General features: G+C 37.5%; 1 protein-coding gene across 1 annotated transcript in view; it reads left to right on the forward strand.

The window, feature by feature from the left end:
* LOC143180532 (uncharacterized) overlaps window positions 1-16,660 on the forward strand; it is a 309,043-nt gene that overhangs the window by 286,471 nt on the left and 5,912 nt on the right. The window contains exons 11-12 of the mRNA XM_076380323.1: window positions 11,288-11,433; window positions 14,822-15,088. Of these exons, the coding sequence (XP_076236438.1) occupies window positions 11,288-11,433; window positions 14,822-15,088 (413 nt within the window). The remainder of the gene's footprint in view (window positions 1-11,287; window positions 11,434-14,821; window positions 15,089-16,660) is intronic.

Genomic DNA, 16,660 nt, shown 5'->3' on the forward strand with positions numbered 1-16,660 from the left:
GCCTCCAATTTGAAATACCTTTTAATATGATACAACTTCAGATATTCAGTGTGTAAAACACAAAGTACTCCTGCGTTACACCAACAAGCTTATGTTACTCCGTTTGCTGTTACCAATAAAAATGTTTCGTACATGTTAATTAAAAATGCGAGGAATATTACAAAAACGAAATCAAACAAGATAATCAGAATCGACTTCCTTGTTAAAAAGTGTGCTGGAAACTAGCCAGCTCAGAAAATTCCAAAATTTTTGTTGTCTTCGCGAAGTTTAGACTATTAAACTACTTCTGTAATTTAATTCTTTAATAGCTCAGGTCATTCTAAAATTACTGGAAAAATCGGAGAGAAAGGGAGAAAAGAATTGAAAAAGTTCGATTTCGATTTGTACATACTGTTAAGCGCAGCTCCACCGGATAAGTAAACGCGGTCCAAAGTTTTCCAACTAGCACGAAATTTTCCGGTGAACGGACTTTAATTAGTACTAGCGCAGGTTCTTCAGCGTGTACGTGAGCGGCCAAAGGAATATGTGGGAGTTCGAAGTTCCAGAACGGTGGTCAATTTCGTCGTTCGATAATGTTTAAAGCGTCTACCACGGAAAAACGTTCGTGTCGATTATATGTGAAATACAAAGAATCGAAGTATCAGCAAAATTGCGAAATATCGTATGTAAATTATTGAGTATTAAACAACTTACAAATTTTCAATTACCTCCAAAATTTCCACTCGAGAGGGAAGTTCTCAATCGTGAAACAGTAGAAAGCTTTTTTTCTCGCCTCGAAGACTGTTTACTTTATATCTCATTCCACAATTTAGAACGCTAACAAAATCTAGGAACATTATAGCACGACATAAATACAGTAATTTAATCTGCAATTTTAACGCGAAATTTGTTCCTCTCTCTTACTTCAGCGGGATTTCGACAAACAGGCGGTCATAAACTTTCCACGAGTATTCGAGCATCGCCGCGTTTAAACGCTGGAAAAATATCGCGAGCAGCAGGAAACGCGGTTTGTTAAATCACTGCAAACTGCATAACCTTTCTCACAGAGTGCAGCGTCGCGATGCATTTCCAGACGGCCGCGACTCCGCAGGAGAAACTAATTGTAAGTACCGAAATAAATCTTCGGAGGGGGCAACGCAAAAAGTCTTAGACGAGGGAAGGGAGTGGAATAATGATAACAAACAACTGGCAGCGAGGGGAGACCAGAGGAAGGGGCGGAGAGCGTGAACGTGGCTCGGAGAGATTTATGAAAAATAATATTGCTTCTGTTCGATCAACCTTTGTCTCAGCGTCCAAGCTGACTCGACGCTTTAGCATACGATCTGGGTTTCTTGTGTCTTTTTTACAACATTCTGCGCATCGAGTGTTTTCTACAAAATGTCTCTACATTATTTCTATAAAATATATCTTCGTCCAGTACAGTTGCACTTTCAACCCCTCAAGGGACTGCTTACATAGATATGTCGTATGGACTTCCATTTTCTCAGATACCATCGAATGGATGTAATAAAAATGCATTGTGCTATGACTCCGTCTGGTAGAATTTTTCTGAAGAATTTTTCAGTAATTGTAAAATGTGTACATATTGCGCATGTATTTCAAATGTGACACAAACACACCACTATTTATTATACAAATTTTGGTAATTGAGGTCAATGTTCCAGTAGTTGACCATGTCCTAGTACTTAAACATTAAAGTTTACTTTTATTCAGTTTTAGGCTTATATTCCAATGAATCTCTTAATTAAAAATCAAAATTGGTGTCATAGAAGAGTATCTTCAGTTTCTGGGACATCATAATTGAAGTATAGGGACATACAGGTTTAGGCTGTCTACACACTGGGATATTTGACATCTTAACCATTTAGGTATGAGGACATTTACCTTATACATCGAAATGCTAGAGTTTGTTCAGAGAATTCTTCAATTTATTGAAATAATAATTAAAAAACCATCACTTGCCACAGACCTATTCCTCAGATAAATTGTTCGAGTAAGAAGTTTTGATTAGATAAAACTGCCCTCTAAATCAATATTATTTATTTAGTAAATAACGTTCCTCTAAGCTTACAAGTAATTTTTATTTTTCCCGAAAACACACTATTTTGAGTTGCCTACGTGTACATGTACCTGTATATTTCTATTTTATTGCATCATTGCAGAGCACCACAAGGTTTCCAAAGGAACCATAAATTTCAGATAACGGTACAGAGTTGTTAAATCACTGCCCTCTAAATGTCTACTGCAAGTGTTTTAAAACGTGCAATTTTTGTGACAATGTCCAAAACACAAGCTCTTTAACAATACAAATTACATTCCCGCTTGGTCTATAAAGAACTACTTCCACAGGTAAATGCATCATCGTTGAAGTGTTAATTTCAATCAGCCAATCTCAAGGCAAAGTTCCTACGCAGTGCAAGTCATAGAGTACACGATTCTTCCACGAGGAGGAATCTTCACAGCTGCGTAACGCTTCAGCCAGCCGCGTTGCTGGATCACTTTAAAGCTGGTATTCCTTCGAAAATAACGTTGTCTTGGCCCGACTGACACAATATCGTCGGAGGACACAAAGTGCATCTGTGGACTCGGCTGCGAGTGCACAGTGGGTACAGGGTATCGCTCTCGATTCGCTCGAGAGAGCACCGCATCTGATACGTTTTCATCGCGGCGACGGTGGCTCGTTCCAGAAGGAGGGATCGAAGGATCAAAGGGAGAGGGGAGCGGGGGAACAGGGAGACAGAAAAATCAGTATTTTCGTGGACCGAAAGTGGTGCTCGTCGTGGATAAAGCTTATGAAACATGCACGGTTCCATTCCCTTCATTTATACGAATGTACCTTCAGCCATTGTGCGATTGTTACTGGAGCAGAATTTCATTTGCGTGGTTCACGTATCGTTTCATTTGTAGTGTGGAGGCGACGTTGCTTCTAATTTGGGCCACGTAGCGGTCGAATTTTGAGTATGAAAATACGCGTCTCGTTAGGCACGGAATACCTGGCTGGGCTATTTTGTAGATGTAGCAAGGTAACACTAAATGAGTTTTTAGGTATGAGTTAACTAGAAATGTGAAAAGGAATTTCTTTGGAACGAATTTGGTAACAGAAAGATTGTCTGAAAATTTTTAATAATGCAGCTGAAGCTTACATTGCCTTTTAGAGTCACAGTGAAACATAAGAAATTATTTGTGTTTTATTCTAAATAGATTCAAAATACGCTCCTTGCATATAGATTAATTCTAATCTCAGTAATGAATGGCAGCTGATGCAACAGCAAGTTTATTAACAAAATAATTCACTCTGAAAATCATAGGACTTTTGTAGTTATATCTTAATAATTAGGATTCGATGGTGACTCAATCTATATTTAAAAAATAATTATAGAAAAAGTAACTCCCGACGAGGATAATAGTACCTGCTTTGACGAATACTATTCTAGACCAACCTCTAACTTCCAATTTGAAGTGCAGCAGCTCTCATCTCTTACGAGTGCACTCATTTCACTCCTGCCACATTGCTACTTCAATCGAATCCTCGAGCCAGGTCTGCATCCTCGACATTACTACAAGATATCGTGTTCAAAGTGGCTAATGGAATCCTGCTTCATCACCATCAAAGGCACACGGCGCAACAACAAAAAGACACTCGCCTATCGGTCCGTTCCATGGCGTTTCCCTCGATTCTCACTTATCGCTGCCCCGACCCCGAGTCATTTGATTCAATGTTCCCGCATCACGGGACTGCGATCAGCTCTGCAGTTGTAGCCGCAACATCCGGCGGATATCGTACGCGGTGCGCTCCAGAGAGCCCGCTGTCTGATGTACTTTCATCACGAAGATAGTTAACCAGCCCATGGATGGAGAGGGAGAAGAAGAAAAGGATGCAAGGGGGATCGAAAAGGCGAAGAAAAGATAGCGAGGGTAGGAGGGGGATGAAAGAGCCTTCGTTGTTGGTCGTAAATGGTCCCTATGGCGGTTCTAGGTACGCAACCAGCATTCCACCCTGCTCGTTCCTATAACGCGGAACATTTTCGAGCAGAACAGGAACGTCGACCAATTCCGATCAGCCATGGGATTATTTCGAGTGCTGGGAGAAAGATGGCGGGAACGAGAGGGGGAGAAAAGTGCGCGGAGATTTGGGGAGATTGATTGCTTCATGATTTTCCTGCTTTCTTGCACTTTGACTATTTGCGTTGGGCTTTGAGGTGGAATTCACTGCTTAAGAGCATGGGGATTCTGTGGTCTCGTATTTTTTCCCAGACTGTTAAATGGGACATGAAGATTGTTACGTCTGCAGAATTTCGGGATCAGTTCTTTTTTAGTCTTTGTGGAATTTGCGAGAATGTCTAGACATTCGTGACTTTAAGTGTTGCTTTTGAATTGAGATAGAATTGAGGTTTAGAAGAAAGGTGTTCACTTATATTGTGCCTTTTAGGGTACGAGCAGATTACAATCACGCTACATAGTGTAATAGCAAATTTGTTTCATATTCTTATTATAGCATAATGGATCTAAAACACGAGAAAGACATCAGCTCACACTATGAATTTGCTATAATACGTAACATGAATTCACATGACGTGACAGTAATGTGTTCGTATTCTGAGATATATATATGAAGCTTTCCAAGGAAAGTAATTCTACTGCAGGAATTGAAATCCAAAAATTTGGGTATATTAGAATATCTACTTTGTACTTCAAAAATTTAAGTTTTCGAGAATGTAAAAATTTGGAAATTTAAAATTGTAATACATGGATATTTGATAGTTTGAAGATTTGAATATGGTAATTTGAAGATTTGAAAATTTGAATTTTCGAAATGTAAGAATTTGAATATTTGAATATTACCATATTGGAACATTGGAATATTTAAATATTAGAATATTTGAATGTTCAAAAATTTGAAGACATAAAACTCTGAGAATTTCCGATATGTATATACACGTTCTCTAAATTAATACCAATCAAATCGCAACGTTTTACAACAGAAGAAACAGGGTTTTACAGAGAAGAATTTCTCAATTTAAAGTTGAAGACGAAGAGTCAAAGAAAAGAAAAAGGTCGCTGGTAGCAAGATTATCGTAAAAATAAGCCAAATCATGAAAATCAATAAGGAGTACGTAAAATGAAATGTAGAAGTAGAATGGAAGGAAACGTGGAGCAGACGGAAGGAATGAGGAAAGAATAACCCGAGAAAGTAGCTGAAAAAAGATTAGAGCAATGCGGTAGATTGAAAAGGGGAACAGCTGTGGTTACGACCGAAGGGAAGGGATTCTGAAGGAACACAGGGCGTAGGAGAGGGCGTTCGTCTCTCAGGTGGAAAGGGCGCACGTCAAATTGGCCGCATAAGTGTGCTCCTTTCATTGAATCGTTTAACGATCGGATACAAATTAGATTGGAAACCCGAGATGCCTCGGTGGAGAAATCGCGGCTGATTTTCTGCATCTCGTAAACTCCACAAAAAAATGCAACCCATGAAATTTCACTTTATCCTATAGTTAGCTACCGTGTATTTATGAAAGACTTTTCCAATTACTCCACGAAATTAAAGAAGTTTCTAAACTATTGATGAATAATTAAACTAACTTTCACTAACTGGTTAAAAGTTCACGTTGCAGCCTGACTGTAGTCTGATCAAAATAATGATTTTATTGATTCTGAGCACAGTGTTTATCCTGGAAAGGTAGTTGGTAATTAGTTGCTAGTTTGAAATGCATTGGAAATGCATTGGAGCAATCGTCCTCTTATTCAATTTTTTAATTTCTTATAACCAGCTGATTTGTTAGGTTGGTCGAGAGATGAAGTAGCAACCAGAGTTGGTAGCTTGCAATTTTTCGTGTGAAGATGAAACTTCGTTGTAATAGGAAAAGCGAGTGAGTTTATTAATTAAACTTGTACACTGCTAATTGAAACATTTTAAATTCTTGGAGAAGTCTCAACGAAGGAACTTTGTTTTCTTAACCGCGTATGATTACACAAAAGAGATGGCTTTCCATGCTCTCTTTATTCATTCTATGATGTACAAACAGACTGCAGAGTGGCTCAAAAATATGTATTAGTACTTGGAAGAAAAAGTAATAAAATTCTTCGTGAATATTTTGTGAATATAGTGTGAGATAATTTGACTTAAAAATAACAAAAATATTAGAGCATCTAATAACATCTTCGGATATGCATACTGTCCTGATTTGTTCAATCACTGAATTTGGAAATTATATGCAAAGCAAAGTTGCCTTTTGAGACCAATTATGAATGTTTTAAGTAATAAAACAAAATATAATTTTGAGAAAAAAATGAAGAAAAGCTGAAAGACTTCAACTGTGACCCAGCAGCCTTTTCTCTTTATTTATGATTTACTTTACAAAATTGCAAGAAGCTTATGAACAACCCAGCGACCATTCGTATTTGTTTATCCATTTATTATTTAAATTGAGGTGCATCGGTAGTCTCTGCTGAGGAATAAGGAAAAGGTGGCAAGAATAGGATTATACCAGTTTCATTCGTCCCTCCTCCTCCAAAGAGGGTTGAAAATGTACACAAGCCCCGTAAGAAGCCACTGTTGCACTCTCGGGAGTGCTAACACCGTTCGAGACTTCGCTGGATACACTTCAGGCAACCAAATGTAAATGGCTGCTAGGGCAACTCGATTAATTAAATTGCGTTTTCTTCCGTCATCGCGCCCCTCAGCTTCCTTCACCCTTTATTCGAGAGCGATTCGACATTGACTTATCAGTGCCTGAAAGCACTCGCGGAAAGCACAGAAAATAGCTTTCGTTGCTATTTACAATTTAATTTCGATTTATTTAGATCAGTTTTTAATTGTACAAACTTAGTAGAGTTTTAGATTAAATCTGCACCTACTTAAATCCACGCGAGGTAAATTCGACTGAAACTAAATTTCTCGATTAAATTTCATTGAAATTGGTGTTAAAAGTTAAATAAGCTTAACTCATCTGTTCAGCGTAACACCGTATGTTATTGTGAACAGATTTTAAGAGAAATATAGGTGAGTCCATAAAGCAAAGGTTTGCTGAGTGTTCAAAAATTCCCGCCATTCCTCACACCACGAAGTTCCTCGATAAAAATCAGAGGCATTAATAAAAAAAAATCAATCGACCGTAATAATTGTCTGGGACTTGAAACTTTTCTCGTTTCGCCTCAGCGCGAGCACGAAAACATTCCGCGAAACGGAAGGTGATCTGTCGCCATAACAATAATCCGTGGAATGCGTCCATAAGAACGTCGAGTTATAAACCTCGAAAAATCCGGGTTTCTCGATCACAGACCACGGTTTCACGAGCCACGGAGAAGTAATACACAGGCGACTTTATGCTCGTTTTCATGGCGCAAAGGATCGTACGGAAAATACAGCTTGCCCGAGTATCCGCCTATCCCATGTAACAAACTCAACGCATTTGACGAACGTTTGAATAAAATAAACGCCAGCACAAGTCGCGCTGAGTCACTTCGATTTTTCTGAAAAACTAGGATAGCTGTGGAAGTTCTTACAAAATCAAAAGTCTTGTACAAAGTATCTTATACATCCAAAATGTCTTATATATCCAAACAAATATAGATTCTGTATTTTTTGCACATTGAAATTTCCCATAAATGCTTAAAGATTTGCAGTCTATAGATATATTAGTAATCAGGTTAGATAAAATGATGTCAGTAGAATAAGTCTCCAGTCAGACACAGATAGAAGATAGACATAAATTGTCTATCTTCCATTCAATTCAATATAGTCTATTTTAATTTTTGTCTTATTTTAGCATGTAGAATTAGTCCTTCAAATTTCAGCTGTCTGTTATCCAACACCCTATAGATATTTGATGGTGATATAAGAAAGGAAGAATTTAACTGTGCAATGTGATATTCAGTAGTAGTATAATTTATTGCATAAATCCAACACGTTTTCTGATCAAATAGTACTCCATCTGTAGGTATTGCAATACTCTCCAAATTAAGCTTTTATTCTACTCCTTGTATATTCCCAACAGTACCTCAGCGTGAATTCAGAAGTCTCCTAAATATTGAAAATTCAGTTCTCCTTATAAATAAATTAATTAAATCACTGCGAGTAATCAGTTCACTTCACCACGTCTCCAGGAACACATTTCCCTAGAATTTGCAATTCTTCAGTAACCGTCATTGCCTCACTAACCTTTTCTCCAATTCCTAGGTAGCACTAAGACACTATCCTAAACAGCAGTTTGTTATGAATACTAATCTCAGGCGCAAATCGTTACGTTTTGTCGGCTTGTCACACAATTTTTCAACACGGTGCAAGGAAACTTATCGACATAATCAGCTTCGCAACGAGCGTAAACACGCATCGCTCGCGCGCATTTTCAGCCAGCAGTTATGAACTCGTGTACGCGCGGCTTCGGATTCGTCGTAAAAGTGGCCGAGTCGTAAAAGGATTACGTTTAAAGTTAACGCGCAGCCGTTAAGAAACGTCCTGATAAAATAAAATCTTAATCCTGCCCGAGCCACGGAAGCGGCGGTAGATTTAAGGTCCTTTACCCTTGTTTTCCGCCCTCACTCGGCCGAGCGTCCACCCTCTTCCCCTTTATTTCTTTCTGTTCCCCCTTTGTCGGTAGCCACCAGCTTTTTACGGCCTACCAGCCCGATTATTAGCCGTGTCTCGTTTTCATAAAAGTGCCCCTGATGCTTGCCCACCACCCCTCCCGCTACGCTCTTTCGTGGCCTGAAGTTGTATTAACTTGTAATTTTATTGTGACGATGTGGCACAGTGGGGGCGAACTCGCGTTGCCTTTTTTTAAGTTGTCAGGCAATTTAGGGTGAAATTAAGACGCCACGCTGTATAAATAGATTCTATCGGCGGTGCATGTGACTTTGTTACTGTCTTGCTTTTGTGAAACGGTTTTGCGAACGATGAGGGAAAAGGAAATTTTGTTGGATGACATCCAAACTTTTTTAGTAATAACTCTGTAGATTTTTATTGGCTTTCATTGGTAGAATTGTTCTATTCGAAATTAGGTTTTTCTTATTTTCTGATTAAGTTTGCGAAATTGAGTTTTTAAAGACTTAACTGTTTAGAGTGACAGGGTGTTTCAGAGGGTTCTATATTAATATCGAATGACTTCCCTTCATTATTATATTGAAGTTTATAATCTAGATTATAAAAAGTTTCACTACAGACGAGTAATATGAGCTCTTTCGATTACAGAGGAATTATATCACTTTACAGGAAATTGATGGGAAAATAAGGAAGTCGAAGTTCATGAAGTAAATTGTTCGTACTAAATGAAGCTTTGTGATATTAAATTTATGTAATATTCTTTCTTTTTATAACTTGCGATTGTATAAAGTTGTAGAGCGAACGTGGAATAGAGAAATGGCAGCACAATCGATAAAATTAAGGACCTTAAATTCCACTATATATTATAAGCGAGTATTCTATTATTTATTTCTGATGATTTGACGTAAAACTGAACGTAGGATATAAATCCTTAGTACCTTGGAAAGTTTTTTAGGGTATTTTTATTTACTGCTAGGAATGACCTCAATTTACCTAACTCACTTCTTTTTATATTTCTAGATGTCCTTTTAAAATTCAACAGAGTTTTGAAGCTCTTTCTGCAAATACATCGCAAAAAATTGTTTATGATTATGAGAGAAACTTTGATGATAAAATATTACCAGTTTGTTTCTCGTCTCATAAAGTGAACCAGATATGAAGTATGCAGGCCTGACACAATATCGAGCGAGCAAGTTCACCAATTTAAATAAAGAGGAGAATAATGGCACCCCTAGGTCGAGAAAGCATATTACGTGTCAAGGGCTAATAAATATCCTGTATTAATGGTAGTCATTTTTTAAAAGTTGCTTTGAACAGGGGGTTCACGAGGAACAGAATTGATGTCGGTTTTATTCGTATTGAAGGATTAATTTTCTACAAAGTCTTAATGAAGCTTTCACCCTCATCCCCTTTCCGACTAAATCATTTCTAATAGACTGGGCTTACATTATTCATTTACTGAACACAATTTCTTATACTGCTGCTACAGATTTCCATATTTAAAGAGTAGATTTTGAAAATGATCTACAGGGACTAAAAATAGTAGAAACAGAGTATTTGAAGACGAACTGATTTGTATTTACAAAATTTGCAAATGTCAATTCACAAAGCTATTATAATTTCATTTGAATATCTAATATGGAATTCATTAGTCTTTCGAACGTTCATTTAAAACTTGGAGGCAAAAAGAAACTTCAGAACTGTATACTTTATGAATGATTCTGTATATCATGCAATATTGGAACCGTTCCCAAAGGGGATTGATTCTACATGATAAAATGAATAAAAAAATATGAAATAACATTTTTGCATAGGAACTACCATTTTCGAGGAAAGTGCCTTCAACACTTGCTGGCAGCACCAGCGTTTACATTGGTAAAGAGGCCTCAATGGCTTTTGCATAAATTTGCAATGCAATGCATATTATAACGCTATTAAAAAATGTATTAAATCGCTTCTACATACATGACACTGTGCATCCCAATTGCAACATAAAAATAATTCACATTGAGCATCGCTAAAACTCTACACAAGCCCTGCCAACCACCATCAAAATCGACTACCCAAAAATATAATTCATCGATGCAGCGTGAATCAAATGGATTAGTCGTCAAAGAAAGTGTGAAAGTAATTTAATAAACTCTTCTTTGATCAATTTTTTACAATGCTCATTATTACGCAAAGACTACCTTTTACCCATTTTCTATTTTTGATGTCATTTAGTAACTTGAAGGAAGTATTTCAATATGTCAGAATTGAAAAAGTAAGAAACTTAACAGATGTCACGATACGTATAATTATCTTTATATTAAGTGTGCAGGAAATAACTTGAGAACTCTAAGTGAAACAGGAGAATAATTTAACGAGCCCACGAAAATCTCAGAATTATTAAGTAGTATTTAAAAACTTTATTGAATAACAAAATGGAAATTTTAAATATAAACTAAGAATATAGAACACTAAATGAATAACTAATCTAATGAAAATCGAACTTTTTAATAGTCTCAATTCTTAACAAAATTAAAAAGCTCATATTCAATCTAAAAACCAGATATCACAGTTTTACTAATGTGGAATTGGTTTAGAGTGTTTCGAGCTTTAAAATTGCTCTCCCGTAAAACTCAGAAAATATATCTTATCAAGTTTTTCCCCTGTGATCTTCAAACACACATTCATTCCTATTAGAGTAATCCGTTTGGTTAAGTGTTTCCCAGTCGCTTTTAACGAGAGGTTCGCTTTCTTTTTCAGCAATAACGGGTACGTGTGCCTGATGTTTCACCGAAGGGACGACCACGTAATAGAGATGCAACTGTCGGAATGGAGCCAACAGCCTGACTACGTGTGCAACTCGAGTACGTTCAACTTCCACTCCACGCCGTACACGACGTTCATTAGTAAGTCAATTACGATCATTTATTAACACTTTGCCGCGAGAAAGCATTTCAATATTTACACGGGGGCACGTTCTCTACGACTATTTTAAACCACTCGTTCAACAGTAGAACGTGGACTAACGAAAACGTGTTCTCAATTTTGACCACTGAATAATCTGAAAGTCCCTTTTTTCCTGGACATTGTTAAGACTAGTAAAAAAGAGGACCATTGATTACCAGGAATTTGAATTCGATTACGCTTTCATCTGCCTGAAGGCACAGGCAGAGATATATTTTTAAATAAGATTGTACAGGATTATATTTGAATGATTTTAAATTCACTATGGATAAACTACAGTTTTCGAATGCTAAGCTTTTTCTTAAAAAAATAAGTTTATTTTAAGTATTCTCAATGCTTGCATAGAATATATACTGACATACAAGTTTATTAAAAAACGAAGTGCTGATGTCATTGCTAAACTGGGACTCTTTATGTATTTATGAGAAATTTTAATATATGAAATTGCACAGTATTCATATGACATACAAAAGTATACGAAATATCGAAAGTCCTACATACCTTCTAATATCTGGAGGGTGCAATAAATTTTTAATTACTAATAAAATACGAATTTACCCAAGCATCCACAGTCTAGTCATCAGTACAATAGGTCTAAAGTTCGTCTATTCGTTCTGTCAAGTGTTACTGTTCGTATTAACCGAAATATTTTCCACTATTTTATTTAAAAACCGCCCAGTTCGTTCGTCTCTCGTGTCACTGAGTTTGACGAAGAAAGAATCGATAGAGGGTAGAATTAAAAGTGATACTTCACTGTCAGTACCTGGAAAAAGAAGGATACGGAGCTGGAAGTACAAAATATGACGGCGTACACGAAGATAGTGTATCCCCAGCGGAGTGCTTCGGCGCTCGATGAAATTATTTTACGAAAATTTGTAGCGGCCCTCCGCGATATCGTTTACACGTGTATCGATAAATAATATCTTCACGATACTCATTTGTATCACGGTTACGCTAGATAGGTCTCAATATAAAAATTATCAGCGAGGAGTTTTCGGCGCTCCGTTCGTCGGTTCGATATTTATTTCGACGAAATTATTATCAGCGATGCTTTAATATTACGCAACTTTTATTTGCAAGCAAACCAGAAATATGCCATATTTCGAAGCAATTTAAAATTAGCAAGTTAATTCCAGACCGCTCTGATTAATTTATTCTGACAAATTACGCGTATGATGTTCGAATTAATGAAATGAATTTCAGCGCAATGGAAGTATAATGAAGTCACGCGGGGTGTTTTGAGTTTTAATAGATCGAGTTTTGGGAATGTATTTTTTTTTGTTCAATCTCGTTAATATTATACACAGGACTTAAAAGACTTTCAATTTCAGTAGAATTGTTAGGAAGCAAGTGATGACTTTTATACAGGAAACAATAACAAATAAAAGTAAAATCGAAATATGAATTATTCTAAATTCTAAAAGTGAATTTAATAAAGTTGTATAATCATAATTCAATTATATTAAATCTCGACATTTAATAAGAACTAGAAACAAAAGAATATTTCATCATAAAGGAATGTGAAAAGTACAATAATTTAAGGAACATTTTTTTCAAAATCTTCGTTACACTTGAACTCGAATATCGCTGAAGAATTTTTTATCAAGTATTAAAATATCTCTTTTTTCCCTTTTTTACCTTTGTATATTTCTCTTTTGTCAAATTTTAATTCTACGCTTGACAAAATTTCTAAACGAGAAATATTTTTATTTCTGTGAAGAGGAATGACCCCGATTCACTATTTTGCTGAAAGCTCAGCGGAGCAAGTTTACACGCCGAAGTTTCGCGATGCTCGCTCGCTTTTGTAATCCGAATTTCGGAAACCGGAATCAGTAGCGGCCGAATACCTCTCGAAAGTGATTTCCTTTGCCCCCGGTGGAATCGTGTCTCGAAATCAACTGGGGTGTTCCCACCCACGCTCGCGATCGAATTCGTGTTTCTGGCTTGTTTCGATCTTATCCGATCACTTTCTGATCACTGATAACATTTCATGCTACGAACGAACGACTCTTTTTCCCTAGTGGATTATTAATCCTCGTTCTCCCATCTAGTCTCTGATATTTTCTTTTAAACAAATCACTTCTGTTTCACTTTGATAGAGAAACATGAAAACAACACATTCACTTGTAAAGGGAAACACATATGTTTAATTATAAAAGGAAAATTGATGCATTATAATATTTAAGTTTGGAGTAAAGAATGATTAAGCCTGCGAATATTTAAAAGTTCGAAAGTGGAAAATTGAAACATTTATGGAAGAAAAATTTGTATTCTCAGTATTTGAATATTTGAATCCTTAGAGATTGGTTGAGAAAATCGTATCCTCGCGTTTAAGCCACAGTCAAACGTCCTACCACCTAAGGAACACAGAAGGCCGACATCAGCGAAACGCTCAGAGAGAAGCGTAACAGGGTACAAAGAGGAAGTTGCAAATGACGGAGTTTAACAATCGATGTCGGAGCAGTTCCTTTACGATTGCATAAAGGATCATATGCCGAATTCGTCGTAAACTGAGTCCTCCAGACCCAGTGCACCTCCTGCAGTTTCTGTTTAAGCCGATTACTCGATTCCATAACAGGAACGAAGACAGAATCGTTACGCTAGCGGAGAGTTCGTCGTGGCGCCATTGAAATCGCGCTTCCGACGTCTCTGACGTGATCTCGAATCGCGGGGATTGTTTGTAGATATTCTCTTGATTTTATTCTCGATTCTTGTAGCTGCATTATTATGCTTCTTGGAACAGGCAATGAGATAATGTGCTTTCAGCTTTCACCATCCTTCGAATTTCAAAATTCGATGAAGTTAGTGTAGTAAAATTCTGGAAGTTGTTCCTAGGGAATTTAGAGTGTTTGATAAAATTTACTTTTCCTTCTGAGCGTGGAAAATGTTACAGGAAAAAGGGACAGAAGTTACAGAATTGTATCTCTGAGAATGTAGCAGGTACTTAATATCCCACACCCATGAGGAAACTATTGAAAATAGAAAATACGAATATTGTAATTCAGGAATTTATTCACGAAGAATTATCAGATTCACACGTTCAGAATCTACAAATAAGAGTAAAAATTCTCAGTATTAGAATTCAAGGAACTGGATAAAAGTAGAAATGAAGTAGATACAGAAAATTGAACTACGTACAGTAGACCTCAAAATGAATGAATTTCTAAATCACACCAAACCCATAAGTCACTATATTATTTTTCTTACAGAAGGTACAGTGTAGTCCCAGGGCTAAAGAACCCTCTATTGCACCCTGTTATCAGTAGATTCTTCCATCCTACCTTATTCTTTCATCGATTCTCCAACACTCACAGTTAACCATCTTTTTAGCCACAGATCCAGTAACCAGACAGTGCCCCAACCTGGGTCGCTACGAAATCGTATCAGTGATGCACTCGCGCACGAACGATCATGCGGAGGATAAATTGGGGATTGACGGTGAACAGAATATCGCCAACGCCGCCGAAGTGCAAGACGTCAGAGTTACATCGACACCATATCCAGGACGATGCCGCTATGGAAGTGTTAGTCGGCTGGATATCGGTTGCAAGATACCGGATCGCATGGAGTTTGCTTGCAGCGACGACACACCCTCAGGTGAGATTGCTAACAATAAGGAACTCCCTCTTCCAAGCAGGCATTATTGACGATACCATTTTATGTATACCTGCTTCATTTGATTCTGATCACAGACATACAGGGTGAGTCACGTGACTGTGCCACCTGAATCTTCTCGTAAACTGTTTATTGCGTTAATAAATGTTTCGAGTGAAAGTGGTTTGGTATCGAGGACATGCTCTTCTTTAATATGCTCCTCTTGATGCTTCATGAATTTGTCTATAAAGAATTGTAGGACAGAGACAGTTAAAGACAGTTAATGGATCTGAATAGAGCTGCAGATGAAATAAAAAAGTGCTGCAGAATAGTTTTCATAATTAACCAGTGTCTTTAATACCTGTGAACGATGTATGTCACTGTGTCTGTAGTTACGTGATCAAAATCAAATGAATTTGACGTACAAATAATAGTCCACCCGACAGCAATATTACTCGCGTCTCGTTAGCGAGTAAAGTACACAGTTACGGACGGATCCCAATATTTTCTCGCTATAAAGTCGTTGCTATCTCCATGATCCCCCGGAACACTGGCAAACGAACAAATTTTGCTTTCATAATCCCTCGCTCGTGTTCTTAACCAGACAAAGGCGAATCGTCAATATTAGAAGACGGCATTATGAACTGTAATCCCTACACACAATAAATTCCTTGTTAATTTCAAGCCGCTCGCTCATAGCTGCAAAATACTGCACTTAGAAGCGAAAGGCTGGGCAAAGAGGATGAAATAGCAGTTCCTGCTTTTAATACTAGCGCATCATTTGAGTCTCTCAAGGAGAGTCGCGCTAACTTCAGTTAGATCCTCATTACACCTTTCGCCCCCCCTCCTCGCGCCTCCTGCCTCTAAAGATCTTTCCAGTGGAGCGGAAACATTACGAAGTCATAAGTTAATTCCGCGAATGATTAATCTCACTTTTTCCTCCGACGCTTCCTTCATCCTTTTGTCGTCATTTTCCTCGGTGTTTCCTTCTGGCGACGAAGGAAAAGGGAGGCATAAAAATTCCTGCCGTTTAACGGGATGACGAACGATGCCGGAAGGCGCCCTGGAACCACCCATGGCTTCGAAACGTGGGTCCTGACGTTGACGGACGTGAATTGTCATCGAGCACGCCTAGCCCCTTTTACGTGGAACGTGCTTCTCCTCTTTAATGCCGAAGAACGTTAGACTTGCCACTAGCAGGATGTACAGACCAGAACAATGAGAACTTTGGATAGTTACAAGGTTGGCAGAAAGTGTTAGTAGGGATGTTACGAAGGCCAGGAGTATTACACGTTTTGAAGTAATATACTTATATTTTTAACGTATTCTTGCATTACATGGTGCTCTAAAAAGGACATCTTATGACGAAAATGTCATAATTTACCTACTCATTTTTTAAAGCATAATTTTTGGCTTGTTTGAGGGCCTGAACCCTAACCCTATCCTTAATTAGCTTTTAGGGATACTCTTATTTACTTATGAAGATTGTTTAAATAAGATAATGTGTAAATACACGGGAATGAGTAACCTCAACTCTCTTACAAAATATCATTTAGCAGTCAATGTTCTCATTGG

Source organism: Calliopsis andreniformis, chromosome 6 (genome assembly GCF_051401765.1).
Source record: "Calliopsis andreniformis isolate RMS-2024a chromosome 6, iyCalAndr_principal, whole genome shotgun sequence".
NCBI classification, from domain to species: domain Eukaryota; kingdom Metazoa; phylum Arthropoda; class Insecta; order Hymenoptera; family Andrenidae; genus Calliopsis; species Calliopsis andreniformis.